At 42.3% G+C, this 27,607-nt stretch overlaps 1 protein-coding gene and 1 non-coding gene across 2 annotated transcripts in view; one reads left to right on the top strand and one right to left on the bottom strand.

Moving 5' to 3' along the window:
- Mnat1 (MNAT1 component of CDK activating kinase) overlaps positions 1-27,607 on the top strand; it is a 167,282-nt gene that overhangs the window by 34,120 nt on the left and 105,555 nt on the right. The window contains exon 2 of the mRNA XM_052739600.1: positions 26,331-26,483. Within this exon, the coding sequence (XP_052595560.1) occupies positions 26,331-26,483 (153 nt within the window). The remainder of the gene's footprint in view (positions 1-26,330; positions 26,484-27,607) is intronic.
- On the bottom strand, positions 26,669-26,771 carry LOC128111292 (U6 spliceosomal RNA). The gene has a single exon (XR_008218558.1). It is a non-coding gene; the product is annotated as a U6 spliceosomal RNA (small nuclear RNA).

Raw genomic sequence — 27,607 nt, 5'->3', positions numbered from 1 at the left:
TTGAGAAATGCTCATATATAGGACAAATAATAGGCTAGTGAATAGTTAATGCTATTTATTATATGATTTTAGATTTATTACATGGGGCTTTATTAATATAGTTTAATAATCTCATTATTTTTTAATGAGTTTTTACAGTGGCTTGGGTAGATATTTGTTAGAACTTCATATATAATTGAAAACTTGAAACAAAATGAGAGAATAAATATTCTTTTTTTTTTTTTTTTTGTTTTTTTGAGACAGGTTTCTCTGTATACCCCCTGGCTGTTCTAGAACAGCCTATAGACCAGGCTGGCCTTGAACTCACAGAGATCCACCTGCCTCTGCCTCTGAGTGCTGAGATTAAAGGCTTGTGCCACCAATCCCAACTAAGAATAAATATTCGTGTTTTTTTAAAGATTTATTTATTATGTATATAGTGTTCTGCCTATAGTCCAGATGAGGGTACCAGATCAAATTACAGATGGTTGTGAGCTACCATGTGGTTTCTGAGAACTGAACTCAGGACCTCTGGAAGAGCAGTCATTGCTCTTAACCTCTGAGCCATCTCTCCAGCCCAAGAATAAAGAATGGTGGCACATACCTGTAAATCTAGCATTTGAGAAGCTGAGACAGGAGAATTGCCAAGAGTTTGAGTCAAGCCTGGGCTAAAAGACCTAAAAAGACCTAAGCCAAATGTGACAAATCATGTTAAACTATTTCTTAGTCTCACAGTTACAAAATCAGCACATTTCAACCACCTCCTAAATCTGTCTCAAATCTTCCTCCCTCTCATCAGTTCAGATCTCAGGCTTCAGTTAATGCCCTCCTCACACTCAGCAATTCAACATAGAACAAGTGACCAAGAGAGCCCTTTAAGAAATTGGGCTGGAAATGTAGCTCACTTGGTAGAGTTGCTTGTCTGCCATGCACAAGGCCCTAGGTTCATTCTCAGCTCATCACCAAAAAATAAACAACCAAGGAAAAATGAGAAAAGTGGGCAACAATATGCCTGTAATATGCTTATGCCTGTAATCTTAGCACTCTTGAAGCTGGGACAGGAAGATTTCTGTGAGTTCAAACCCAGTCTGGGCTACATAGTGAGTTCTGGGCCATTCTGTGGTATAGTATGAGGGCGCTTGTTTTCACTTCCTCGCCTTGAAAAAAATTAAAAAGTAATAAGAAAGAGACGTTTTCAGATAATATGAAGGAAATAGGTTCAGTAGTAAAAACTATTTCTCAGTAAATCAAGTTTCAGAGTTTCTGCTTTAATGTGTAAGATTGTGTTCAGAGCATTGTTTCTTTTAGATGAACATTTGAAATATAGGAACAGATCAGGGCAATGGTTTCCATATGCTTCTGGAGGTGTTAACAGTGCATGTTTCGATTGGAAATGCAATAGAACCTGCACTCCATTCTGGAAGGTGAGTGAAAGAGCATGTCACAGTAATATTTACAAGTAACCCTGTGCTTCGTGGATTTGTAACTTCATTTTTATGAGTTTCTGGAAGCTGCAAATCACTCCTCCACAAAGTGTAGTCTGGCATGTGTGCTCAGTCTGGCCCAGTGTTTTCCTCCACTACATACAGTTTATCCCCCCGGACTCTCTCTTGGGTAACCTATATTTGTAGGGAGAATTTAGCCATCTTGGGGCTCAATTTTAAGAGATTTAAGATATCTAAAACAACGAGGATGATGGGGGAGTAAATAAAACCCAAGTAGTAACAACTAGTAATTTAATCTCTGAGATCTTTTAGGTTTTCCTAGTCATCTTGAAGGCAGGGACAATTGAGTTGTTTAATACTGGTGTGTGTGTGTGTGCGCGTGCGCGCGCGCACATGCAGAGGGACACAGATGTTTGTGCTGCTGTGTATGTACATGGATGCTAGATGTTGATGTTGAGTGTCTTTCTCCATTGCTTTCTGCCTTATACATTGATGCAAGGCCTCAATTGGACCCAGGGCTAGCCAGCTTCCTCTAGTTCTGTCTCTGCTTCCCACACACTGGATTGCAGGGGTGCTGCCTCCCTGCCCAGCTGATTTTTTTTTTATTGGGGGGGGGGGTCCTGAACCCAGGTACTCACAGCTGCACAACAGCTGCTTTACCCACTGGGCGTCTCTCCAGCCTCCTGTTTGGCTGATTCAAAAACCTTGCTTCATTTGTTAAAATTTGTCGTGGTCTTTATAAATGGTGTGACCTTCAGAAAGACGGGGGAAAATTGCAATAGCTTTCAAGATATGTCTGCACAAGGTTTTTGTAACTGTTTGAAGTAACGAATTTATTAAAAGGAGTTGGGACAAGAGGGAATTAGAACATCCTAGGAAGGTTTTGAAAACTTCTACTATTCCTGAAGAAATGTTTAATGTGTCACAGGTATAGTACTGAAGGTTCTATATTTACTATCTCATTTAGTATTTTTTAAAAGGATTTATTTATATTTATTATTATTTTGCCATCTTTCCCTTTTATTGAAAATAGATTTTTTTTTTCTCACATAATATATTCTGATTGTGGTTTTGCCTTCCCTGCTTCCAGTTCCTCCCCACCTCTCCTTCCATATGGATCTACTTCCTTTCTCCGTCTCATTAGAAAACAAATGGGCTTCTAAGGGATAATACTAAAATAAATATAATATATTAAAATATAATAAAATAAGAATTAACCCATCAAGAGCTGGACAAGACAGACAAACAAGAAGAAAAGAGCCCAAGAGAAGGCACAAGAGTCAGAGACCCACTTGTTTGCACACTCAGGAGTCCTACAAAACACTAAACTGGAAGCCATGATGTAAGCAGAGAAGACCTGCTGCACATAGGTGCAGGCCCTGTGCGTGCTGCCTTGGTCTCTGTGAGTTCATATGAGCTTTGCTAGAGGGCCTTGTTTTCTTGGTGTCCACCATCCCCTCTGGCTCTTATACTCTTTCCACTTCCTCTTGCCCAGGGTTTCCTGAGTCCTGAAGAGAGGAATTTGATGGAGACATTTCAAGATCTATTATTCTTTATATGGTGTCTGACTGTGGGTCTCTGTATTTGTTCCCAGCTGCTGCAGGAGGAAGCTTTTCTGATGATGGTTGAACAAGGCACAATCTATGTGTATAGCAGAGTGTCATTAGGAGTCATTTTATTGCTCCTTTTGTTTTTGTTCCTTTGGAGGGCCCCCGCCACCCAGCTCCCAAATAAATCACACACGGAGGCTTATTCTTAATTATAAATGCTCAGGCTTAACTTGGTTTATTTCTTCCCAGCTTTTCTTAAATTATCCTGTCAACCTTATGCCTTTGGGCTTTTACATTTTTCTATTCCTGTATACCTTTTCTTTCCTTCTTACTCTGTTGCTTGCTGTGTGGCTGTGTGACTGTGTGACTGGCCCCTGGCGTCCTCCTCTCCGTGTTCTTTTGCTCCTTCTACTTCTCTTGTTCCTTGATCTTTTTTTCTCCTTCCCACCCCCAGATTTCTCCTTCTACTTGTTCTCTCTGCCTGCCAGCCCCGCCTATCCTTTCTGCTGCCTCACTATTGGCCATTCAGCTCTTTATTAGACCTTCAGGTGTTTTAGGCAGGCAAAGTTACACAGCTTCACAGAGTTAAACAAATGCAACATAAAAGAATGCAACACATTTTTGCATCATTAAACAAATGTTCCACAGCATAAACAAATGTAACACATTTTAAAATAATATTCTACAACAACTTTTTTGTTTGTTTTAGAGCAGTAGTATTTTGTTTTATCCTAGGTTCCTGGGCTATCAAGTTTTTGTTCTTGGTTACCTAAACAGTGTTAGGTATGGGTTCCGTCTCATGGAGTGGGCCTTAAGTCAAATCACATGTTGGTTGGTTACTCCCACAAGATTTGTGCCAGCTTTGCACTATCATATGTTTCTGGCAGGACACTGTTGCAGGAGAATCGTCTGTCCAGCCAATCCACTGTGCCAATAAATCTAGGATGGAGTCAGCGATTGGCTGATTGGAATTAGTCTTACTGTTCTTGGAGGACTTTTTAGGGTGGCTAGAGAGGACAGGAAGAGACTTGGGAGGAGTTCTCGTTGCAGGGGGAATTTTCCAATGAGAGAGGGTCAGACAGTCGCTCTGCTTTTCTTGGATTTTTCAGGTCTTTATCTCAATTCCGACTCCCAAATTTTTATTATACCAGAACAAATTAGGTAATCATTTGCCATTACTCTTCCTCAAATGGCTCTTAATTTTAGCTGTCTGTCTCCATATTTCCTCCCTCATCCTCTCTCTCCTCCCCCTCTTCACATGATCTTCCTATTCCAGCCCCACCCATCCATCCATAAATATTTATTCTATTTCCCTTTCCTGATGAGATCTATCTGCCCCTCCCCCATACACTCTGTACCCAAACCTCCATGGTTCTATGGATTGTAGCTTGGTTATCATTGATAACAGCTAGTATATCCACACATAAGCAAATACATACCATATTAGTCTTTCTGGGTCTGGGATAGTTCCACTCAGGATGATTTTTTTCTAGTTCTGTCCATTTACCTGCAAATTTCATTGTTTTAACTGGCTGAGTAATACTGCTTTGTGCAAATGTACCACATTTTCTTTATCCATTTTTCTGTTGAGGGACATCTAGGTTGTTTCCAGTTTCTGGTTATCACAGTAGAGCAGCAGTGAACATGGTTGAGCTGATGCCTTCTGTGCTCGTATGAGACAGTTTTGTGTATCTGCCCAGCAGTCATACAGCAGAATCTTGGGTAGATTGATTCTCATCTTCCTGAGGAACCACCACATTGACTTTATAGTGGTCATACAAATTTCCATTCCCACCAGCAATGAATGAGTGTCCCCCTTACTCCTCGTCCTTGCCAGTGTGAGCTGTAAATGTCTGTTAGGTCCATGTGGTTTATGTCAGTTAGCTTCAGCATTCCCAGTTTAGTTTTGTCTGGATGATTTGTCTGTTGGTGAGAGTGAGGTATTAAAGTCTCCCACTATCAACATGTGAAGGTCAGTATGTGATTGAAACAGTACTAGTGTTTCCTTTAGGAACTTGACTGCCCCTGTGTTTGTTACAGAGATGCTAAGAATTGAAATGTCCTCTTGGTGCGGTTTTTTCTTTGATGAATATGTAATGGCCTTCTCTATCTTTTCTGATTGGTTTTGGTTTGAAATCTATTTTGTCAGGTATTAAAATGGCTATCCCAGCTTGCTTCTTAGATCCATTTGCTTGGCATATCTTTTTCCGTCCTTTTACCCTGAGGTGATGTCTGTCCTTGATGTTAAGGTGTGTTTGTTTCTTGGATGTAGCAGAAGGATGGATCCTCCTTTTGCACCCATTGTGTTAGTCTCTACTGCTTTTTTTAATGACTGGCATGTAACTAGATGTTTGCCTGACTATATTACATTTCATCTATTCTCTTAATGGACATGTAGTTATTTCCAAATTTGTTCTTCTGTAATACTTTAAATTAATTCTTTGGGGATTTTATAGATGTATACTGTTGTAGAATATTATTTTAAGGTATATTGCATTTGTTTATGTTGCATTTAACTCTGAGAAGCTGTGTTACTTTTCCTGTCTAAAACACCTGATAGTCTAATAGAAATCTGAACGGCTAAAAGCAAGGCAGGAGAAAGGATAGGTGGGGCTGTCAGGCAGAGAGTATAAATAGAAGGAGAAATTTGGGAGGAGGAGGACTTCAGAAGCCAGCCATCCAACCTTCCAGCTACACAGCCAAACATGGAGTAAGACGGAAAGAGAAGCTATACAGAAATAGAGAAAGGTACAAGCCCAGAGGCAAAAGGTAGACTGGATAATTTAAGTTAAGCCAAGTTGGTAAGAAACAAGCCAAGCTAAGGATGGGCATTTATAATTAAAAATAAGCCACTGTGTGTGATTTATTTGGGAGGTGTTTGGTGCCCCCCCCCCCCCCCCCCCCCACAAAGAGCCAAAAGAACAAAGAGTATAAAGAGTGAAAACAACCAACAACAGTTTGGCATTCCAATGTGGGGCTGGAGTAAAAGAAATGCGATGTATTTTTTATCATATTCACCCTCTACTTCTCCCCCTAACTCTTGCTGAATCCATGCCCACATCCCAACCTCATGTCTTTTTTTAATAAACTCACTGAGTTCATTTTGTGCTGCCCTTCTATGTATAGCCGTGGGGCCATCTAGCACAGTTGATCTACCAGGGCCACACCCTCCCCAGCAGCCATCAACTGTCACTAGCCCCACAGCTAGGCGTGGGTACTCGTGAGCCCTTCCACATTTTCGTTTGTTTTATAGTGTTAAGGTGGTGGTTCTAAGGTATGCATCCAGAATAAAATTGCTAGGTCATGTGATGATTTGATAACAGGAAGAAACACAAAATTGTTTTCCAGTGAGATTGTATAGTTTGAACTTCCCTATAACGATTCAGTTTTTCTATGTCTTTGCCAATATTTGCTATTGTTAGGATTTTGGGTGGGATCGAACCCAGGGCTTCAAATATGTTAGGCAAATATTTTACCTCTGAGTTACAACTCAAACCCAGACTTTTTTTTTTTTTTGAGATGTATATCTTCTAGCTATGTAGACCTGAGCTCAAGGTAGCCCATTACTTACAGTTCTCCTGCCTATACATCCTGAGTGCCAGGATTATAGGTGTATGCTAGCTCAGACTTCTTGATTTTTTTTAAAGATATTTTGGGATATGAAATGCTGTCTTACTATAGTTTAAAAATATATTTCCCCAATTGTTCACCTTTATATACTCCTTCTCTAATGCTTTTAAAGGCTAGAATCTGGCCACTTCTTAGTCCATTTTTATTGTGATCATTTTCTTCTTTGATCTACATGGATTATGATAATCACTTACAAATTATTTCACTCACTTTAGCCTTTGGCCCTATAGTCCTTTTGGTATTCTCCTCTCATGGAGTTAAAGGCACAGCCTTGTTCCTTCTGTGACTTGACTTATCTTTCCAGGCTGAGTCTTCCCTGCCCACCTTCCTCCATGCACTGCTCTCGAGTCTCACCCTGTTAAGATTCTTCACAGCCTTGTCATCTTCTCACACTCTGTAGTGTAGTTAACATTCCTGTGTTGGAATGCAGGCTTTATGAAGGCAGAGGTCATTGCTTTGGTCACTGAGGTATTCCTAGTGTTTCCAACTGTGCTAGCCATGTAGTAAGTCATAGTTATTGCATGAATTTGGTGAATAAATGCTCCCATTTATCTATCTATCTATCTATCTATCTATCTATCTATCTATCTATCTATCTATCTATCTAATCTATCTGCATTGGTGTTTTGCCTGATTATATACCTGTGTGAGGATGCTGGATCTCCTGGAACTGGAGTTACAGACAATTGTGAACTGCCATGTGGGTACTGGGAATTGAACCCTGGTCCTCTGGAAGAGCAGCCAGTGCTCTTAACTGCTGAGCCATCTCTCCAGTCCACCCCCCCCCCCCCTTTTATGGTGTAAACTTTTCCAAGTATTTTCGCTCTCTAAAGAAATAGGAATTTTCTGTAAAACTAAATATAGGAGACAATGTTATATTTGTTTTCAGTCGTAACAGACACTTTGGCTTTCCTTTGTCAGACACTTATTTAGCTGGATTGAGGAACATTTCTTGGATTTTGAGAGACAGGGCCAAATGTTCCTAGGTGGGCCCTGAACTTGTGACCCCTTTTTCTCAGCCTATCGATGCTAGAATTGTAGGTCTACCATTTACTTGACTTCTAAGCGCACGTTAACATTTTCTAACATTACATGTAAGTTAATTAATGACCGTTTGCATGTATATGTGGTGGTCAAAGCACATCTTTCTGGAGTCGGCTCTCTCTTACCTTTCCTTGGGTTCCACAGGTCCAGCTCAGGTTGTCAGGCCTGTGTAGGAAGAGCCTTTGCCCACTGAGCCATCTAGTTGGCCCTTCATGAGTTTCATGATGAGTAATCACTGCAGAATTTTACTTTGTTATATTTTACTTTGTGTGTTGTTAGAGAATCAGGGCCTACCACTGATCTAGACCATGGCCTTGGGAATTTGAAATTAAGATCAAAATAAGTTATTTAGGTCTGAAATTCAGATGCATTATTGTTTTCACTTCTGAGATAACCTTAGTTCCTGTTTGTCACAAAATGGACAGTCTTATGGTTGAAGAGTCAGGGGCCAAAGTGAGTGTGGCTCTTGTTTGTGTTGTTCCAGTGAGATTGAGGAGTCCCAGGGTACTGGCCAGAAACCAAAAGTATATCAAGTTTCCACAGTAGCAGAATAAGCAAAGAAGTAAGGGAGCCACGTTCCAAGAGCTCTAGTTGTTTACTTACTAATTAAATAATTAATTTCTGGTTGGGGTCCTGCTGTGTAGTCTTTGAACTCATGATTTTTTTTGCCTTAGCTTCTTTTGAGAGTTGGAGCTGTTATCTTTGATATAATGCATTCGAATGTTTTTATATTTTACTACGAAGGTGCTACATTCATTCACCAAATATTTGTTCTGAACTTGAGACTTGGGTTATTATAGTGAGCATAACTAGGGTGTCCCTGTGTTTGTGTGATTTAGCAGGAAAGATGAACAAATACAAAACCACTGAAATCAAGTGCATATGTAGCTCATGTCTTGTAGTCCCAGCACTTGTGAGGTTGAGACTGGAGGATCACATGAATTTGAGGTCAGCCTGTGTGCTACACAGTGAGAACTTGTCTCCAAACAAACAAACACCAAAAATTATTGAGTCAATCTTGTTGGCTCATGCCTATAAACTCCAGCACTTGGGAAGCAGAGGCAGGAGAATTGCCAAGAGTTTAAGGCCAACCTAGGCTACCTAGCATGAGACTGTGTGTCTGAAAAGTGATTTTTGTAAGTAGTTTGTTAACAACAGGATGTGTATCAGTAGGGGTTTAATCTTTTCTGACTACACCATAGCTATTTCAAGCCATTAGGAATTTGATAAAGGCGATTAAAGACTGTTAAAAGTGTAGGGGCAGTAAGGGAAGATAAACTTCCACATTCTGGAAGTCAGGAGGAACAGTTACTGTCAGTCACTGTTGTTTCTGTCACTGAAGCAGGGGTCCGTGGAGGCTGATCTGACTGCTGGGAAGGGACCCCCGTGTCAGCCGCTGCTGCCCATGTGGTGTCCAGCACTGTGGAAGAGAATGATGCTTCTGCTGTCGTTTTGTCTTCCAAGACTTTTGTAGATACTGCTCGAGACAGAATGAAAACTGAAGCCATGATGCTAGAGACTTGCTTCTATTCTAAATGGAAATGTATTTTCCAGACCTGGAGAGCACAAAACGATGGAAATGTAGATATGCCTCCAGACAGTCTGCACAGACAGCTAACAGAGAAAGTAATGTGGTCACCAACTTCAGATTGGGTGATGAAAAAGCCTACTCTAAAGTGGAGCTGTTTTAGCTACATCAATTTCTAGTAAGAGTTTTGTCTTCCTTTATGGCAAAAGTGGAGGAATTAGCTTTAATTAGGAGGAGGGTTAGTTTTTCCAATGATTTTCTGCAAAAGTGACATTTCATTTGATGAAGAGGCAGTCATAGGAAGATTAGTAGGAAGGTTTCTAACAAAGACAATAGGTGTCTAGGACATGAGTGATCTTGCTATGTTGTAAGGAAATCAAAAGGGTGGAGTTTGATAGAAGTGAGTCTGCAGTCAGGTATGGGACCTGTCTTTTAAGATCTTCAAGAATGTATGGAAGGCATTTATATTTTATGCTATTTAGCACAAGACAGTGTTGAGTCATGAGCAAGTGCATGAGTGAGCTAGTTTTCATTTTAGAGATTATTCTAGATGTTACATATAAAATCGTGGTGTTAGCAGGACTGGAGAGATGGCTCAGTGGTTAAGAGGACTGGCTACTCTTCCAGAGGACCTGGGTTCAAGTCCCAGCAGCTATGTGGTGGCTCACAATCATTTGTAACTCCAGTTCCCAGGGAATCCGACAGTCTTCCGGCCTCTGGGGGCACGAGGCATGCATTTGGTGCACAGACATACGTGCAGACAAAACACTCACACAAAATAAATAAATACATGAATAAGTTACCTTAAAAATGGGGGAGGGAGTGGGTGAGGTCTGACAGGTAATAACGTGGAAGTAAGGAACAGTTGAAACCTTTAGTGCTTCTTCAGGTGATAACTGACTGCGGTGTAGCCGCAGAGATGGCCAACACTGGGGATGTTTTAGCAGTTATTTCAGCAGTTGAGTTAATCAGGCTTTATATAAATCAAATGCGGGAAAGCAGGAGGAAAGAACCTAAGGAAGCCGTCCAAGGTTTTCCCTGGAACACGTGGGTAGACAGCGGTAGTGTTTACTGAGCTGGATACTCAGCACGAAACAGGAGGATGGAATCATCAGGTAGTCTGTCTTGTTCTTGTTGTTCTTGAGGCGATTTTAGAAAAATGGCTGTACTTGAGCTGGATTCTGGAGTTCAGGGTACCTCTGAGGCCTAGGTTGGAATCTAGCTAGAGAGAGTCAGTCATGTTTAGAACCGTTTACATAGAATGTGGTCTTTTAGGAGGAGGAAGAGTGCTAAGGGTGTAACTCTGGGACACTAACTTCCAGATTGTTTACAGAGAAGTCAGCAAAAGACAGAAAAGGAGCAGCTAGGTATGAGGGAACCTGGGTGAGTCCGAGGTCACAGTCTGTTCCCACCTGCAGGAGATGGTCAGCTACATTAGTGTTGCTCGTTGTTTGCTGTAGAGAAGAGATGATTCTTCTCCACTAATTAATCATTGGCTTTGGCAAAAGCAAAAACATTGGTAAGTTCTTGAGAAATATTCAGTGGAGGGGCAGGGGTGTGGCTCAGCGGGCAAAGTGTCTGTTGCTTGAGCTTGAGGACCTGAGTTGGATCTCCAACACCCACGTCAGAACAGTGCGCGTGCAATCCCAGCGCTAGAGTGGACAGGAGGGTCCCTGGGGGTCCGGGGCCAGCCAGCCAGCCAGCCTAGCAAACAAGTCAGTGGGAGTCCTCTCTGGAAAATAGGGGGAAATAGAGGAAGACACCGATAGTTCTCTGGTCTGTACACACACCCCACCATGCACACCCCACCCCACCCCACCCCACCCCACCCCACCCCCCACCACACACACACACACACACACACACACACACACACACACACACCACACCACACCACACCACACACCCCACCACGCACACCCCCACCACACCCCACCCCACCCCACCACACCACACACACACACACACACACACACACACACACACACACACCACACCACACCACACCACACACCCCACCACGCACACCCCACCACACCCCACCACACCCTACCACACCACACCCCACCACACCACACACACACACACACACACACACACACACACACACACACACCCCACCACACCCCACCACACACACACACCACACACACACACACACCACACCACACACATACACCACACACACCACACACACCACACACCACACACCACACACACACACACACACACACACACACCACACCACACACACCACACACCACACACCACACACACACACACACACACACACACACACACACACACACACACACACCCTACCACACCACACACACCACACCACACACAACCACACCACACCCACCACACCACACCACACACACACCACACCACGCACACCACACCACACCACACACACACCACACCACGCACACCACACCACACCACACACACCACATGCACAAGCAAAGAGTTTGAATGGAAAGTCAGGAAAGCAAAACTGATCAGAATGAGATCAAGGGATAATGGCGGGGCGGGGGTGGGTGTGGGTGGGTGGGTGGGTAGGTGGGTAACGGGGCAGGGGGAGGCAGTGAAGATACGGTATAGACTACTCTTCTTATGTAATTTTCCTCTGAACGAGAGCAGAGAAATTGTGTGGTAGCTGGAGAGGACTTTTTGTTTATTTTTTTTTAAGTTTTTGATGTTAGGGCATGTTTGTATGCCATTAAGAACAACTCAGTAGAGGAAGTGTTCATAGTGCAGGGGAAGGGACAGTTGGAAAGCTAAAGGCCTTCAGTAGTGAACGGCATGCAGGACACAAGAGATGGGAAGGGACTGCTTAGTTAAAAGTGGGGGTGCTGTTAGTGTGGACATAGAGACAGGGAGATTGACGCAGTTAGTGTTCTGACATGAAGTGATTTTTATCTAATCACATCTTATTAATTTATTATGAGGCTAGCTCACCAGCTCTGAGTGAGGTTAGATCGGGAAGTGTAAGTACGAGGAGCGAAAAGAAAGCATAGAGTATTTGTTCTCAGAGAATAGGGAAATAAATAGACATAGACAGTATAGAAGGAATGTCTGGCAGTGCTGAGTGTATGAGTTAAGTCTGTAAGATTATAGAAGGATTTTCTCCAGCAAAACCCAGCTGCTCAGATGCAGCTGGACAGGTGGGTAGGTTTGTCGGCTTCAGATGCCTATGGACAGGTGGGTAGGTTTGACGGCTTCAGATGCCTATGGACAGGTGGGTAGGTTTGACGGCTTCAGATGCCTATGGACAGGTGGGTAGGTTTGACGGCTTCAGATGCCTATGGACAGGTGGGTAGGTTTGACAACTTCAGATGCCTATGGACAGGTGGATAGGTTTGTCGGCTTCAGATGCCTATGGACAGGTGGGTAGGTTTGACAACTTCAGATGCCTATGGACAGGTGGGTAGGTTTGTCGGCTTTAGATGCCTATGGACAGGTGGGTAGGTTTGACGGCTTCAGATGTCTATGGACAGGTGATAGGTTTGATGGCTTCAGATACCTATGGACAGGTGGGTAGGTTTGATGGCTTCAGATGTCTTTGGACAGGTGGGTAGGTTTGATGGCTTCAGATACCTATGGACAGGTGGGTAGGTTTGACGACTTCAGATACCTATGGACAGGTGGGTAGATTTGACGGCTTCAGATGTCTATGGACAGGTGGGTAGGTTTGACGGCTTCAGATACCTATGGACAGGTGGGTAGGTTTGATGGCTTCAGATACCTATGGACAGGTGGGTAGGTTTGATGGCTTCAGATGTCTATGGACAGGTGGGTAGGTTTGACGGCTTCAGATGCCTATGGACAGGTGGGTAGGTTTGACGGCTTCAGATGTGGGTGGACAGGTGGGTAGGTTTGATGGCTTCAGATGCCCATGGACAGGTGGGTAGGTTTGACAGCTTCAGATGCCTATGGACAGGTGGGTAGGTTTGACGGCTTCAGATGCCTATGGACAGGTGGGTAGGTTTGACGGCTTCAGATGTGTGTGGACAGGTGGTAGAGGGAGGAGGGGAGGGAAGTACATTTGCAGAGACTGGTTGTGCTGGTAGATGGGCAATCCAAGTTTGTGTAAGTATGAAGTTAGGACCATGGTGGGGGGGATGGGGAAAGGTGGTAGGGTCATTATAGGGGAGGTCCTTGGGAAATCAAAGGTCATGCTTAGTGCAACTCATCTGAGAAAGAGGAAGAGGTATTCAGAGTGGAATCTTAGAAACAGGGATCGCAGGGGAGACAGCTACCAATGACAAAATTGAAGGTTGAAGGTGTAGATAAATGTGGTGAAGGTGTAGAGAAGGGGAATGTGCAAGAAACGCTGACATTAAGGATACTGACTGGTTCATTTGTGAGTATGCTTGAGTTGCCAAAAATGATGTTGGCAACAGTGGAGAGTGGGGATGTCATAATCCAGTACACAAAACTGTTGAGGATGGAGAAAGTGATGAGTATTCCATAACTGAGGTAAAAGTGGTGGGCTCTAGTTCCAGTACGGTACTGGTTCAAGTGTCTGGAGTGTGTGCGCGCAATCTCTGATCATTGTCACATAAGTGTGAACAGAGTTATGTGGTAGATATTAGAGTGACTGGGACAGCAAGCAAACAAGCATACCACATTGGAGACAGTTTAGGAGCTGTGTGGTGTGAAGAAACTGGGGCCGTGGGTATGGCTCAGGGCTTGAGTACTTGCCTAGCACGTATGAAGTCCTGAATTTGGTTGTCAGCACGGCAGTCTCCCCTACCCTCCAAAAAAGTTAGTACGTGAAGATATGGCTTTAGGAAACTAGCTCTCTAGGTAATGTGTGTGTTTCTTTCTTTTTATAATCCCATTGACTTACATATAACATTTTTTTTTAAAAAGAAGATAGGCACATCACTTGGAGATGATTTTTCCCTTTTTTTTTTAATTTTTATTTTTTATTTTGAAGCATGCACATGAACCCAGATACAGGCATTTGGTTTGGTATTATGAACTTTTCCATACTTGTAAGACCTTTAACATTTTTTGTTTGTTTGTTCTTTTTTTTTGTTTGTTTGTTTTGTTTTTTCGAGACAGGGTTTCTCTGTGTAGCTTTGGAGCCTGTCTTGGAACTCACTCTGTAGCTTAGGCTGGTCTCGAACTCACAGAGATCCACCTGATGGTACCGCCCCCACCCCGAGTGCTGGGATTAAAGGCGTGCACCACCACCATCCGGCTGACCTTTAACATTTTCAAATGCTATTTTTAAAACTCATTTATTTATTGGAGACAAATTCTCATGTAGCTCAGGTTGGCCTTGAATTTGCCATGTATCCAAGGCTGGCCCTGGATTCCTGTCTTCTGTTTCCTCTTGAGTAGTAGAATTACAAGTGTATGTTGTCATCCTTAGCTTTTTCACTTTTATATAATTTTATTTTGAGAGAGGTTCTCACTATAGTGGTGGCTGCCCTGGAACTTGCTATGTAGACCGGGGTGGCTTAGAACTCAGAGAAATTCACACGCCTCTACCTCCCAAGTCCTGAGATTAAAGATGTGTGCCACCGTGCTGGGCTATATAGGAATTTCTAAAATTGCTATGGTTAACCTATGATCTTCCTGCCGACCTCATTCCACAACATATATGTGGAAAGGATTATGGTTCTTTCCACATAAAAGCATCTGTTTCCAGCTTTGTTGACTGTACAATCTGTTTCTGTGTCATCAAGTATCTGCTGGAAATAAAATACTGCATTAGTAACACATGTATGTGTATTATCTTTACAAACATATTCTAGTGGCAAGGTTACAATTTGAGGCAAAGTATATGACAATAAATATAATATTCATATAAGATGGTTATGTGACTTGGTTGAATTTAATGGGCTGGGTTCCAGATGCTATCTGAGAGTTCATTCTATTGGCCGTGCCCAAGGATTACCATGTTACCATATATTCTTCAAGCTGTTTATTGGGCTCTGCTAATATGCTTTCTGACATGACAAAATACCTAAGAAAATCAACTCAAAAAGAAGAAAAGGCTGATTTTGACTCAGTATTGGAGGTTTCAGTCCATGATTGCTTGATTCTGAGCTCTGAGCCTGTGTGGCATCACAGTACGTCATGGTAGGGGTACAGGGTGGAGGAGACCTCATTCATGGTGGCCAGGAAGCCTAGAGAGGCACTTGGGAGACGGCTCAGTGAGTAAAGTGAGGACCTGGAGGTCTCTCTCTAAATTCCTTTCATTAGGCTCCACCTCCTAAAGGTTCCATGACTTTTCAGGAGTACCATGGGCAGAGGGCAAACACCCTTAATCCATAGGCCTTTGTAGGACATTCAGGATTTAACCATAGCTCAATCCTAACCTGCCAGTAAGTATGCTGGTTTTGCTTCTTTATGGAGTCCAGAGTCACTATTCAATCTTACTATGCCCACAAAGCCTTAGTGAGTTTGGGGTGCAAACCTATGAATAATGATTGTGAATAGAATGAGAATTGTCATTCAACTCTCAGGACTCAGACTTCTACTCCTCCTCCTTGTTAGGATGAGGAACTGTCGAGGGCTCAGATGAGTGTAACAGAGCCCTGACTCAAGTCTGGCGCATAGTGGGTTTCCGTTCTCACCTGGTAGTTATTCCTAGATGTGTGTTAGGATAGACATGCATGGTAACTGGCAGAAGTCTCGAGTTGGCCTTAGTAGGGAAAGTCAAGTCTTCCTCTGCTCTGCAAAGTGCAGATGTCCATGTAGTCTGAGTTCAACATATTCCTTGGGTATAGATTTGATTTTTTTGTCCACAGCCCGTGTGACTTTCTGAGGATTTACAGTGTTTGATCTTGAGTATTGCTGTTGTTACACTGTTTCTTGCCAAGAGTCCTACTTTATAGGAAAGGACTATGGCACTGAGCCTCAGTTCATGAATCTCTTGGTCTCACTCAATTTTGCTCTATCCATGATCCTCTGATTGATATAGAAGTCATATTTGGTCTCATAAAGATACAACTGAGAACCAGGCTTGGTGACACACACCTGTAATCCAACACCCAAGAGGCAGAAGCAGATAGTGAGTTTGAAGACATCCTGGGTTAAGCAGCAGGGCTTTCTCAAAATAGAAAAAAAAATTCTTTTGAGATGTTTGATTGGAGGTAGGCAATTGTCTACAAAAGTTGACAGCATCCTCCAGTATCCTTGTATATCTTGAATACATGGCCATTATATGGATGGCTATTGGGTGACTTCAGCGGATATAATACATGAGTCCTTGAACACAGGGACAAGAGTAGGAGTGCTCACCCTTGGCACCTTTCTACTTCCCGGTCATGTAACTTTAGGCTCTGTGAGTTTGTTTAGAGGTCCTGCTTCTACAAGGGGAAATGTCCCACTAGGGAACAGACACAGTGAGGGCTTCTTCAGGACATACCTGCTGTCTGGTCACCTGGGGCTCCTTGTGCCAGAATGTTGCTAGGGAAGCAAAGGAGTCACCATCCTAGCAAGGGTCGTTGACTTTCCTCATCATCATGAGGGTTCAGGGAAGAAAATGTCTGGCACTCAAGGGAGCCACTGGAATGTCTCCTGGTGCTCCCAAACGCATTACTGTGCTAAATGTACAAGGATAGCAGCCAGCGCCCGCAAAGGGGATGGGACCCAGCGTTTTGGGCTTTTAGAGATAAGGGTTTGGGTAAACATAATAGCAAGTTGCCATGGCAGCAACTGTTGGCAGAAGATGAGGGACTCTAAAGTGAGGTGATGCAGTAATGGCCAGGAAATGAACTGCAGCATCAAGGCTGGAGTTCGTTCCTCTCTTGAAAAGTTTCCTGTGGAATGAAGAAAGAGTCCTCAATAAGTTCTTCTGGCTAAAGGGATCCTTTTTTAAGAGACAAGTGTTTTTTTGGATGGTTTAATTTGAACAAGCCACTCATTTTTTCTACAGCATTTTATGATGGATTTGTAGAACCTATATATAGTCTGAATAATTGACGCACTATGGGAAAATTGTCTTGCTTTTGTGGGTAGGCTTTCAGTAGTATTGTATCCACCCTTTCACATAGAAACTAAGTTTGTATAAAATGAAAATTATCAGTCTTTTTACATGATTTAAAGTTTAAATTACCTTTAGGGAATCCTTGTCACAGTGTCATACTTATGTCTTCCAATAATTAAATAAAAAATTTAAAATTTTCTCTCTTACCTATTTGTTCACATGAAATTGTTTTGTATACAAATATTTCCCCTCATCTAGAAAGCCAGTGGTGTATCAAGCATTTAATGTGTAGTATTCCATTGTAAATTGATTATAATGCTGTCTTTCCTATGTCAAAAATCTCAGGTAGGCATGTCTTTTTTTTTTTTTTTTTTTATTCATAACCTCACCCAGGTTATCCTGGAGCTCACCATATGTAGCCCAGGTTGGTGTTGAACTCATATTCTTTCTGTCTCAGCCTTCCAAGTGATGGGATTGTAGGCATGAGCCACCCTGCCCGGCTTTCCTTATGCTTTTTAAACTGAAGTATATTTTTTCCTTGGTACTGATATTTTAGTGGTAAGTGAATCTGTACATATCTTCCTGGAATGTCAATTTTACCTAAGAAAAAAATTTAATAATTGATGTTTATTTGAAGGTGTTTTTCAGTAAAATAAACAGGACTATTATAGGGCCAAGTAAAATATTCATGAATTTTTTTAAGATAAAATATTATATTTTGTAGAAATGTTGACCTGAGGGAGGGTTGGGGAAACATTTGAGGCTGTGTCCTCAGCCTTTTTGGAAGTACATTATTATCCTCTAGTATTTCAGAGTATCCTTGGAAAGAGTAGGGCTACCTTACAGGAACTTACATTCTTTCCTTTTTTTTTTTTTTTTTTTTGGTCAAAATATTCTTTTTATTGTTGTTTTTCTAAATTAAGAACATAGTGGCCCTTATTTTTGTCGTGTTTTATGCTTTGTATTGAAATGTCAGTTTTTTGTGCTTTAAAGACTCTTCCTTATATTTCTCAAGACCCGACTCAATCAACCTGTTTCCTCTGGGCACTTTTATGTTTAGGATTCTTGCTACTAGTGTGCCTTTGAACTGTGGTCCCGATTGGTTCGTTGAGTGGTTGTTGTGATAGTTAATGTTCTCTGAGAGCATATTAAGTGCCTGGGGCATTTCTGAACCTGTAACCTATGGAAAACTTAGGGTTCAGTTAGCATGGTAGAGGTGAGGTTGCCTGGGTGCAGGGGAACAAACGAAAAGATAGCTCTGCTGCAAGCTGGTAGAGAGCAGGAGCCTATCTCAGAACGTGCCTTCTGCTGGCGCACAGCTCTGCTAGTCCCTTCCGATGGTTTCCTTTTTTGTGAAAATATTAGCTTGACTTTATTTCCCCCTGAACTTGAGATCTTCCTGTCTCAACCTCCTCAGTGCTAGGTTACATTTGATACCATAACTTCTTTCCCTTCTCTCTCTCTCTCTCTCTCTCTCTCTCTCTCTCTCTCTCTCTCTCTCTCTCTCTAAGGATCTTAATCTCAAACTCCTGAGCTCATGATCCTCTTGCATTGGCCTCCAAAGCAGGTGAGACTATGAAGCAGGTGTGACTATGAAGCAGGTGAGACTATGAAGCAGGTGAGACTATGAAGCAGGTGAGACTATGAAGCAGGTGTGACTATGAAGCAGGTGTGACTATAAGCAGGTGAGATTATGAAGCAGGTGAGACTATGAAGCAGGTGAGACTCTAAGCACATGCCTCCACCTGTGTCTGTAAAGTTTTAAAAATGAAGATAAAATTCAGAGCTGATCATGGTAACTCATGTCTAATAATCCCAGGAATTGGGTGGGAGGCTGAGGCAAGAGGGTTGCCATGAGGTCAGCCTGGGCTACATATTGTCCTCAAGACCAGCCCAGATTAGAGAGTGAGACACTGTCTTAAAAACTCCCACATAAAATGAATAAATACTAATAAATTACATAAAAGTAACCATTTTAAAATGGAGAATTCAACCGGGCGGTGGTGGCGCACGCCTTTAATCCCAGCACTCGGGAGGCAGAGGCAGGCAGATCTCTGTGAGTTCGAGGCCAGCCTGGACTACCAAGTGAGTTCCAGGAGAGGCGCAAAGCTACACAGAGAAACCCTGTCTCAAAAAACCTAAATAAATAAATAAATAAATAAATAAATAAATAAATAAATAAAATGGAGAATTCAGTGCAATTTATACACTTATGTGTTGTGCAAATATCCCCTCTCTAATTCCAAAACATTTTTATCACCACCAAAAGAAACCCTGTATCTGTTAAGCAAATTATTTTTTATCTCCAGTTCTAGTGACCAGCAGCCCGTTTTCTTGCGTGTTTTGTGTCTTGCACAAAACAGGATTGTGTAATGTGTGGCCTTTTGTAAAGTCTCACCCCTTTGACTCGGCATATGTTTTCTAAGTCCTTTCTCTGGTTGAATGATTCAATTGTGTTTACATACCACACTTAGTTCTTCTATTCATCTGTGGGTAGACATTTGGGTGCTGTCTTCCTTTCAGTTGTTGTGAACACTGCTGTTTGTGAACGTGCTTGCACATGCATTTGTTTGAGCACCTGTTTTTGGGTTTATGCTCAGGAATAGAATTGCTTGGTCATGTAATAAATCCTATTCAACTTCTTGAGGAGCCACCAAGCTGTTTCCCATAACAGGTGAACTCATTTACATCTACACTAGTAATGTTTGAGGGATTGGATTTCTCTGTATTCTTGCTGACACTTGCACATTTAAAAAATTATAGTCACCCTTGTATGAATAAAATGATGTTACAGTTAAATTTGCTTTTTCTCTACTGACTAATCATGAGCGTTTCATGTACCTTTGCTGACTTGTCTATCTATTTTGGATTTTGGTGTTTTTATTATCTCTTTTGGTCTGCATCTGTAGGATTTCTTCATCTGTTCTGGACAGCAGACCTTTTCTTTGTCCTTTCCATTTTGTAGATTGTCATTTTACTTCTGAGTAATATCTGCTGCTGTACAAATAATCTCTCTCTCTCTCTCTCTCTCTCTCTCTCTCTCTCTCTCTCTCTCCTTCCTTCCTTCCTTCCTTCCTTCCTTCCTTCCTTCCATCCTTCCTTCCTGCCTTCCTGCCTTCCTTCCTTTTTTAAGATAGAGTCTTTTTGTGTAGTCCTGCTCATCCTGGAACTCACTCTGTAGACCAGGCTGGCTTCAAACTCAGAGCTCTGCCCGCTCTGCCTCCCGAGTGCTGAGGTTAAAGTGGTGTGCCACCACACCTAGCTCCTGTGCAAATACTTAAAAAATAAAAAGATTAAAAAAATTCTGTGTCGTGTGTGTCGTGTGTGTAGGTGGCTGCAGAGGCCAGAAGATTACTTCAGATCTCCAGGGCTGTAGTTTGTGTTTGTTAGATATCTGATGTGGGTGTGGTAACTGAACTCCAGACCTCTGGAAGAGCAGCCAGTGCCTCTATTACTGAGCCGTCTCTCCAGCTCCTGCTGTACAAATTCTTAGAAGTTTGATAAAATTCAGATGACCTCTCTCTCTCTTTTGTCGCTGTGGTTGGTGCCATGAGGAAGAATCCCGGCTCACAGCCATTGACTTACCTCTGTGTTTTGCTAGTGTTCAGTGTAGCTGTTAGTGTAGCTGTTCTATCTCTGTCATTAATATGCTTTAAGTAAAGTTTTGTACATGTCTCCTCAGTCTTCTGCGTGCAAGTTTAGCTTTGCTTTTTAAAGTAATTAATATTTTTTTGGGGGGGTCAGAAACTACAAACAGTTTTGCTTTCAGCATGACTGGCACAAATAGGCGTTTTTTCTTTAGTTTCTGTCTGGTGAAGGCCTGGGTTGGCTGGGGCTGGGAGCAGCAGAGGCTGGGGCCCCACTAATGAAGCCCAAAGAAAGCTGGGCCAGGTCTCCAGGGAGGGGCTGGCAGGCTGTGGACCATCAGACAGGTAGGAGGTTTTGAGGTAGGGTTTTGCTGTGTAAACTAGCTTAAGATAGAACCTCCTAGAATATAGAGCCTCAGGTTTCCTACAGGTCGTTATGTAGCCCAGGTTGGCTCAAATTCATGGCAGTACTCCTGCCTCAGCTTCCCAAGTTCTGGGATTTACAGATGTGGGCAGCAGTCCTGGCCTCAGCTTTTCATGAAAGAAAATAAAATCTGACACTAATAAATGTCAAAGGGAAAGGGGGGCATGTCATCTTGGTCTTTAAAAAAGACAAGAAAAACTGTCAATATGTCTTTGGAAGTGCACATAATAACTGATGATTTAGATCTTTTCAGCAGTTTTTCATGTGTTCTGTAAAATATAAGATTTTGTTTGAAAGAATTCCCAGGAATGTTGGAGGCAAGTGATTGCCCACGTACTGCTGACCTGGTGCTTCTGCTGCCAGAGAAATACAACTAGCAATTTGTCAACTTTTCTTATGTTCTTTTTGTGTGTCTAGTTTTCATGTCTGTAGTCTATAAATACATAGAAAAAGAGGTGCCCACATAAACAAAACCAGCAGTTTGTTAGAAGCAAGATGCAGAGCAGAATGAACTAAAGCTTTGTTTTTCTCTGGGTACCTCACCTCCTGTTGTTTAAACATCAAGGGTATTTGCAGGTAAACTCAGAAAGAGAAAGGCTGGGAATGTCGTTCAGACAATGCGCTTAGCATGTGCAGAGCCCTGGTTTCAGTCTCTAGCCCCCAAATAAATTAAGTAAATAAGCAAATAGATAGATAAAATAAAAACAGTGTAAGAGAATTCTAAAGTAGCTTGTTGGGGCTGGAGAGATGTCTCAGTGGCCAAAAGCATGCAGTGGACCTGGGTTCAGTTCCCACTCACATGGGGCTCAGAACTGTCTTACTCCATTTTCAGGAGATCCAGCACCTTCTTCTGACTTCCGTGGACACCACACATGACCGTGCTGCACATACATACATGCAGGCAAAACATGGACACATAAATACATCTCAGAAAAAGTAGTTTTTTTCCCTACCCCTTTCTGAAGAGAGAGAGAGAGAGAGAGAGAGAGAGAGAGAGAGAGAGAGAGAGAGAGAGAACAGAGAATTGAACCCAGGGCCCTATTTATCCTTAATCACACATTTTACTATTCAGCTAACCCACAACATACTGTTTCAATTATTTTGGCGTTAAAGCAGAATTTTTAATAAACTAAAACAGCTGATAATTTTATTTTCACATTTCATCATACAAATGAAAAGTATACATATTTATCCCATTTTTCCCCTTCAAAACTATTCTCTTTGCTAGGAAGGGGAAGTCTTCTTTATCACACAGCTAGAAAACACTCAGGCTCGGCACGAGATTCCCTGGGGAAAGAGAATAAGTAAAATAGACCTAACGAGGAACCCATCTGCTCTGTCTGTCTCGCTTGGTTATTCCAGACCAAGTGGGCACTGTTGTGGGGCTAACAGGAGGTCTTAGAATTGAAGGCCTGGGCATCTTGGGCATGTGGTCTCTCATGTTTGGCCCTCTTCCAGGAGCCAGTCCCCTGGGCATCATCCCAGGAGGAAGAAGGTCCATCATTGGCATCATGAGGGGGCCTGTCATGTGGGGTGTGGGTATCATACCAGAGCGAGGAGGACCAGAGACTGGGAGGAAGCAGGATCATGACCCCTGCAGAAGGAGGAGCAGAGGATGGGACTGGAATGTCTTTCCCTGTTGAAATTCAGCTGTTGCTTTGTCCGTCAGGCTCTTTATAGCTGAAGTTTTCGTGGTCCTGCCTGGCCCACGGTCAGGACAGTTCTCTCTCACCCGCCAGTCCCGCAGCTGCTCAGACCCAACCAAATAAACACACAGAGACTTACATTGCTTACAAACTGTATGGCTGTGGCAGGCTTCTTGCTATCTAGTTCTTTTATCTTAAATGAACCCATTTCTATAAATCTATACCTTGCTACATGGCTGTGGCTTACCAGTATCTTACATGTTGGTACTCATGGTGGCAGCTGATAGCATCTCCTGACTCAGCCTTTCTGTTCCCAGAATTCTCTTCTCTGCTGTCCCGCCTATACTTCCTGCCTGGCTACTGGCCAGCATTTTATTTATACAGAGTGGTATCCACAGCAGCTCTTGGCCTGCTCTTCACCCAGTTCTGGTAGTAGTTTTTCACATCCTCTTTCCTGACACTGCAGTGTGTCTTTCTCATCGATAGAGAATCATGGGTAAGATATATATTTGTGGTGGTTTGAATAAGAAGGACCCCATAGGCTCTTAGATTTCAAGGCTTGGTCACCAGGGAGCAGCACTATTTGAAAGGATTAGGAGGTGTGGCCTTGTTGGAGGAAGTGTGTCCCTGGGGGTGGGCTTTGAGATTTCAAAAGCCCATACCAAGCCCGGAGTCTCCCTCTCAGCCAGAAGACCAGGATGTGGCTCTCGGCTGTCTTTCCAGCACTATTCTGCTTGTGTGAGTTATGCTTCTGGCCATGGTGATGATGGACTGAACCTCTGAAGCTGAAGTGTGCCTCAATCAAATGCTTTCCTTTGTAAGAGTTGCCCTGGTCACAGTGTCTCGTCCCAGCCATAGACCAGGGACTAAGAGAGTATTGCAGTAGTCACAACAAAACTTGGACAGGTTGCTCTGCAGGCTGTTGGCCACCCAGTTCCTTGCCACAAGCAAATGATTAAGGCAGATTTTTTAAACAAGTGGAAAAATACAGTTGATTAGAAACAAGCAATATATGTCTGATACATAATGACACTTTAAGAAATATTTATGCTTTATTGTTTTTTATTTTGTTTTTGTGAGTATATTATGTGTATATGTTGAGTATGGTGTATGTGTGTGTAGTGTGTGCACATGGGCACGTGTGAGTGCATACATCCCTGTGCTTGCTTGGAGATCAGAGGACTATTGGGTGTCATCTTCTGTCACTCTCTACTCTGTTCCCTTGAGACAAGGTGTCACTGACCCTGGAGCTAGGTGGTAGCCAGCAAGCCTAGTCAGTTCCCATCTCTGCTCTCCTCAGCACTGGAGTTACAGTGCGTGTGTGACCACGCCCCATTCTTGACTTAGAGCTGAACTTAGGCCCTCATGTTTGAATAAAGCAAGTGCTTCTACCCACTGATTCATCCTTCCAGCCCGAAATATGAATATTTTAGAAATATTAAGGTATTCAACATATTCTGAGTAAGTGAACTGTTAATTGGATCTAGTCTTTAATACCTTGAAATATGGAATTTTTTGAAGCTCTGTACCTTTCAAATATTTCAGATGATTCCTTGCTTATAAATGTCTGTAGTTGGTTAAAATACATCCATTTTGAACTTCTGTAGTTGAGTTTAATTTCTTCTAACTTCAAGATATAGTAGAAATGAAATATTCCTTTACCCCCAAGTTCAGAGTGGTTCCCCTAAGGTTTGGTTCATCTTGGGAATGACTGCATGATTTGTGAAGATTTTTTATCGTTAGGATTTTATATTGATTTGATGTGTGTGTGTGTGTGTGTGTGTGTGTGTGTGTGTGTGTGTGTGTGTGATTGAGAGAGAGAGAGAGAGAGAGAGAGAGAGAGAGAGAGAGAGAGAGAGAGGAGCTGGTTCTTCCCTTGGATTCTGAGTATCACACTCAGGTCACCAAGCATGGTGGCAGCCACCTCTGTCTGTGATCCATCTTGCTGGCCCTCTTTAAAACTTTTCGGAAGACCCTTGCTTACAGTTGTTTCTGTAACCAACTCTTTGTGGTTCTAAGTTTCTTGTTTGTTTTTGTTTGAAGCAAGGTCTCCTCTGTTGTCTGCAGCTCAACATGTAGCCTATGCTGTTCTTAAACTCACAGTGATCCCTCTGCCTCAGACTCTGAGGACTGCCATGAGCAACCATGGATGGCTTTGAATTCTTTTTCTAGTCATCTGTCCATAATTTCATTACAAACGTATGTGTAGATATAGATACTTACACTTTGATATTATTCCCCTAGTAATGCCCCCGTTATCTTCTCTTTTCCCTTTCTTTCTCTCACTGAATCCCTCTTCTTCCCAGAAAGTCTCCTTCCCCTTTTCATGTCTTGTTTGTTTGTAGCCCACTGGTTTAATTTTTTTTGTTTTTTTCTTTTCTTTTTTAAAAGTATTCATTCGTTCATTCATTCATTGGTTCATTCGTTTGTTCGTTCGTTCGTTCATTCATTTATTTATTTTGAGGCACTGTCTCACTATGTGGCCTCACTACTCACCATGTAGACCACTAGGCTGGCTTTGAATTCATAGATCCACCGGTCTCTGCCTCCTGACTGCTGGGATTAAAGGTGTGCCCCGCCATGCCTGGCATTTAATTAGGGCTGCCTGCTTGAGTGTGGGTAAGGGTGTTTTCTTTCAAGACATGGTCTCATATATCCCAGGCTGGCCTTGAAATCACTATGTACCTGCTATTTTTTTCTTTGTAATGAGACTATTAAGATGAAAATATACAAAGGTCATTGTTAGGATTTTGCTAACGTGTGTGTGTGTGTGTGTGTGTGTGTGTGTGTGTGTGTGTGTGTATGTGTGTGTGTCTTCCTCAGTTGTCCTCCACCTTATGTTTTGAAATGAGGTCTCTCACTGAATCTGGGGCTCACAGGTTATCTAGGCCATTTTGCTAGTGAGCATCAAAGGATCCCCTCCCTTGCCTCCCCAGTACTGGGATTACAGTAGAGCACCGCCACAGCCAGCCTTTATGTGGGTGCTGGAAGGCCAAGCTCATGACCTCATTGCTGACCGAGCCATCTCCTCCTCCCGTTTGGGGTTGAACTGGGATGCTCAGCTCGTTTTGAAAGAGACTTGACAGTGCTTTGGGAAGTCTTTTCATTCCCGTTTCTTCTGTTTCCCTCTCCTGAGTCGTCTTAGTCCTCGCTCACTTATTTACTTTTTACATCTCTGTAACTGGTATTTCTTCAGCTATCTGGGTCTATAAAGTAATTGCCAAATAAAAGCAATATTCCACAGTTCTATTTTTTGTAAAATTGTCAGCAGCCATGAAATGTTCATGCCCCAACCTCAGTCCTTCCCTGAAGGGCAGACTGTTCAAGCTTGTAGATTTGAAGACTACCTTAAATGCTATGTTTTCTGTCATTTAAAGTTTGTTTATTTTTGAGAATTTCATTCATTGAATACTGTATTTGCATCATTTCATCCCTCCCTCTTCCTACTCTAGGTCTTCTTGTCTCCCTCAACTCCCTCTGCTCTTCCTGACCTCCTTTTGTTTAACCACTATTACTACCATTGCTACATGTGTGTCTTTATAGGTGTGAGAGCTGTGTGGATTTGCTGTTCGTGAGAGGAGCTGGGAACTGTCCTGAGTGCGGTACTCCACTGAGAAAGAGCAACTTCAGGGTACAGCTCTTTGAAGATCCCACCGTTGACAAGGAGGTTGAGATTCGGAAAAAAGTGCTCAAGATGTAAGTGTTACTGTTGAGGGATCGGCCAACAAAGACAACTTCAACAGTTATTTCAATAGTCATCATTACTGTTTGCTCATGTAATTTTGAACAGCTTAGCAGGTAATGAAGTAGTTATAAATCATCTATATACCTATTTTACAAAATGTATTAAGTTTATAGTAACTGCAATATCTAACCTTTGTTAAAGAAGAACTTCCTTCATGAATTTCCATGTCATCCTTGCACAGGGCCATGCTCCTCTCCATATCATTCCAATTTTAGTATATGTGCTGCCAAAGCAAGCACAGGAAGAACTTTCTTGGTGTTTTCACAGCTTATCCATTTGCCATTTATTATTTAATTAACAAATACCCATGTTATATGTATTAGCAGTAATTAAGAAATGATGTGTAAGATAGCTATAAGCTTTGTTCTCATGAGGCTTACTAGTAAAGTAGTGTAGGATATTAGGGAGTTAGAAAATAAAGTAGTGGACAAAATGCATTTACTCTAAGGACTGAAGAGGTAACATTTAACTTTCAGTTTGAAGCTTATTTAGATAAAATATTAGCTATGCTTTATTTTTGCATGTATGTGAGTGCATTTTTATGATTTGTTAGGAGTTTTGAGGTTCATTTTATTTGCCCTTTTGCTATAAGGTACTTTATTATTTTTAAATTAATACATTTTCTTAAGGTTTTGTTTTGTGTTTTTGGTGTTGGGGGATTGAACCCAATGCCTTGGGTACACTAAGCGTATGCTCTGCCTCTGAGTCATACAGCTAACTCGTGATTGACTTTTTTTCCTCCTGAGACAGGATTTCTCTGTGTGGCCCTGGATGTTCTGGGGACAGGCTGGCCTCGAACTCAGAGATCTACCTGCCTCTGCCTTCTAAGTGGTGGGATGAAAGGCATGCCACCACCGCCTGGCTTACTTCTTAATTTTTAAAAATAATAATTTTATTTTGTATATTATCTTTCTTGTGAGTGTGTATGCATGTGTGGGTATGTACATATGAGTGCGGTTACCCTGGGAGCTAGAGGTGTTATGTTGGCTCCACCAGGAACTGGAGTTACAGACAGATGTAAACTACCAGATGTGGGTGCTGGAAACTGAACTCAGGTGTTCTACAGGAGTAGTAC

This window comes from Peromyscus californicus, unplaced genomic scaffold (assembly GCF_007827085.1).
Source record: "Peromyscus californicus insignis strain IS unplaced genomic scaffold, ASM782708v3 Scaffold_15__1_contigs__length_86483966, whole genome shotgun sequence".
Taxonomy (NCBI): Eukaryota; Metazoa; Chordata; class Mammalia; order Rodentia; family Cricetidae; genus Peromyscus; species Peromyscus californicus.
Note: the sequence above shows the minus strand (reverse complement) of the source record. Positions and strands in the feature narration are given on the sequence as shown.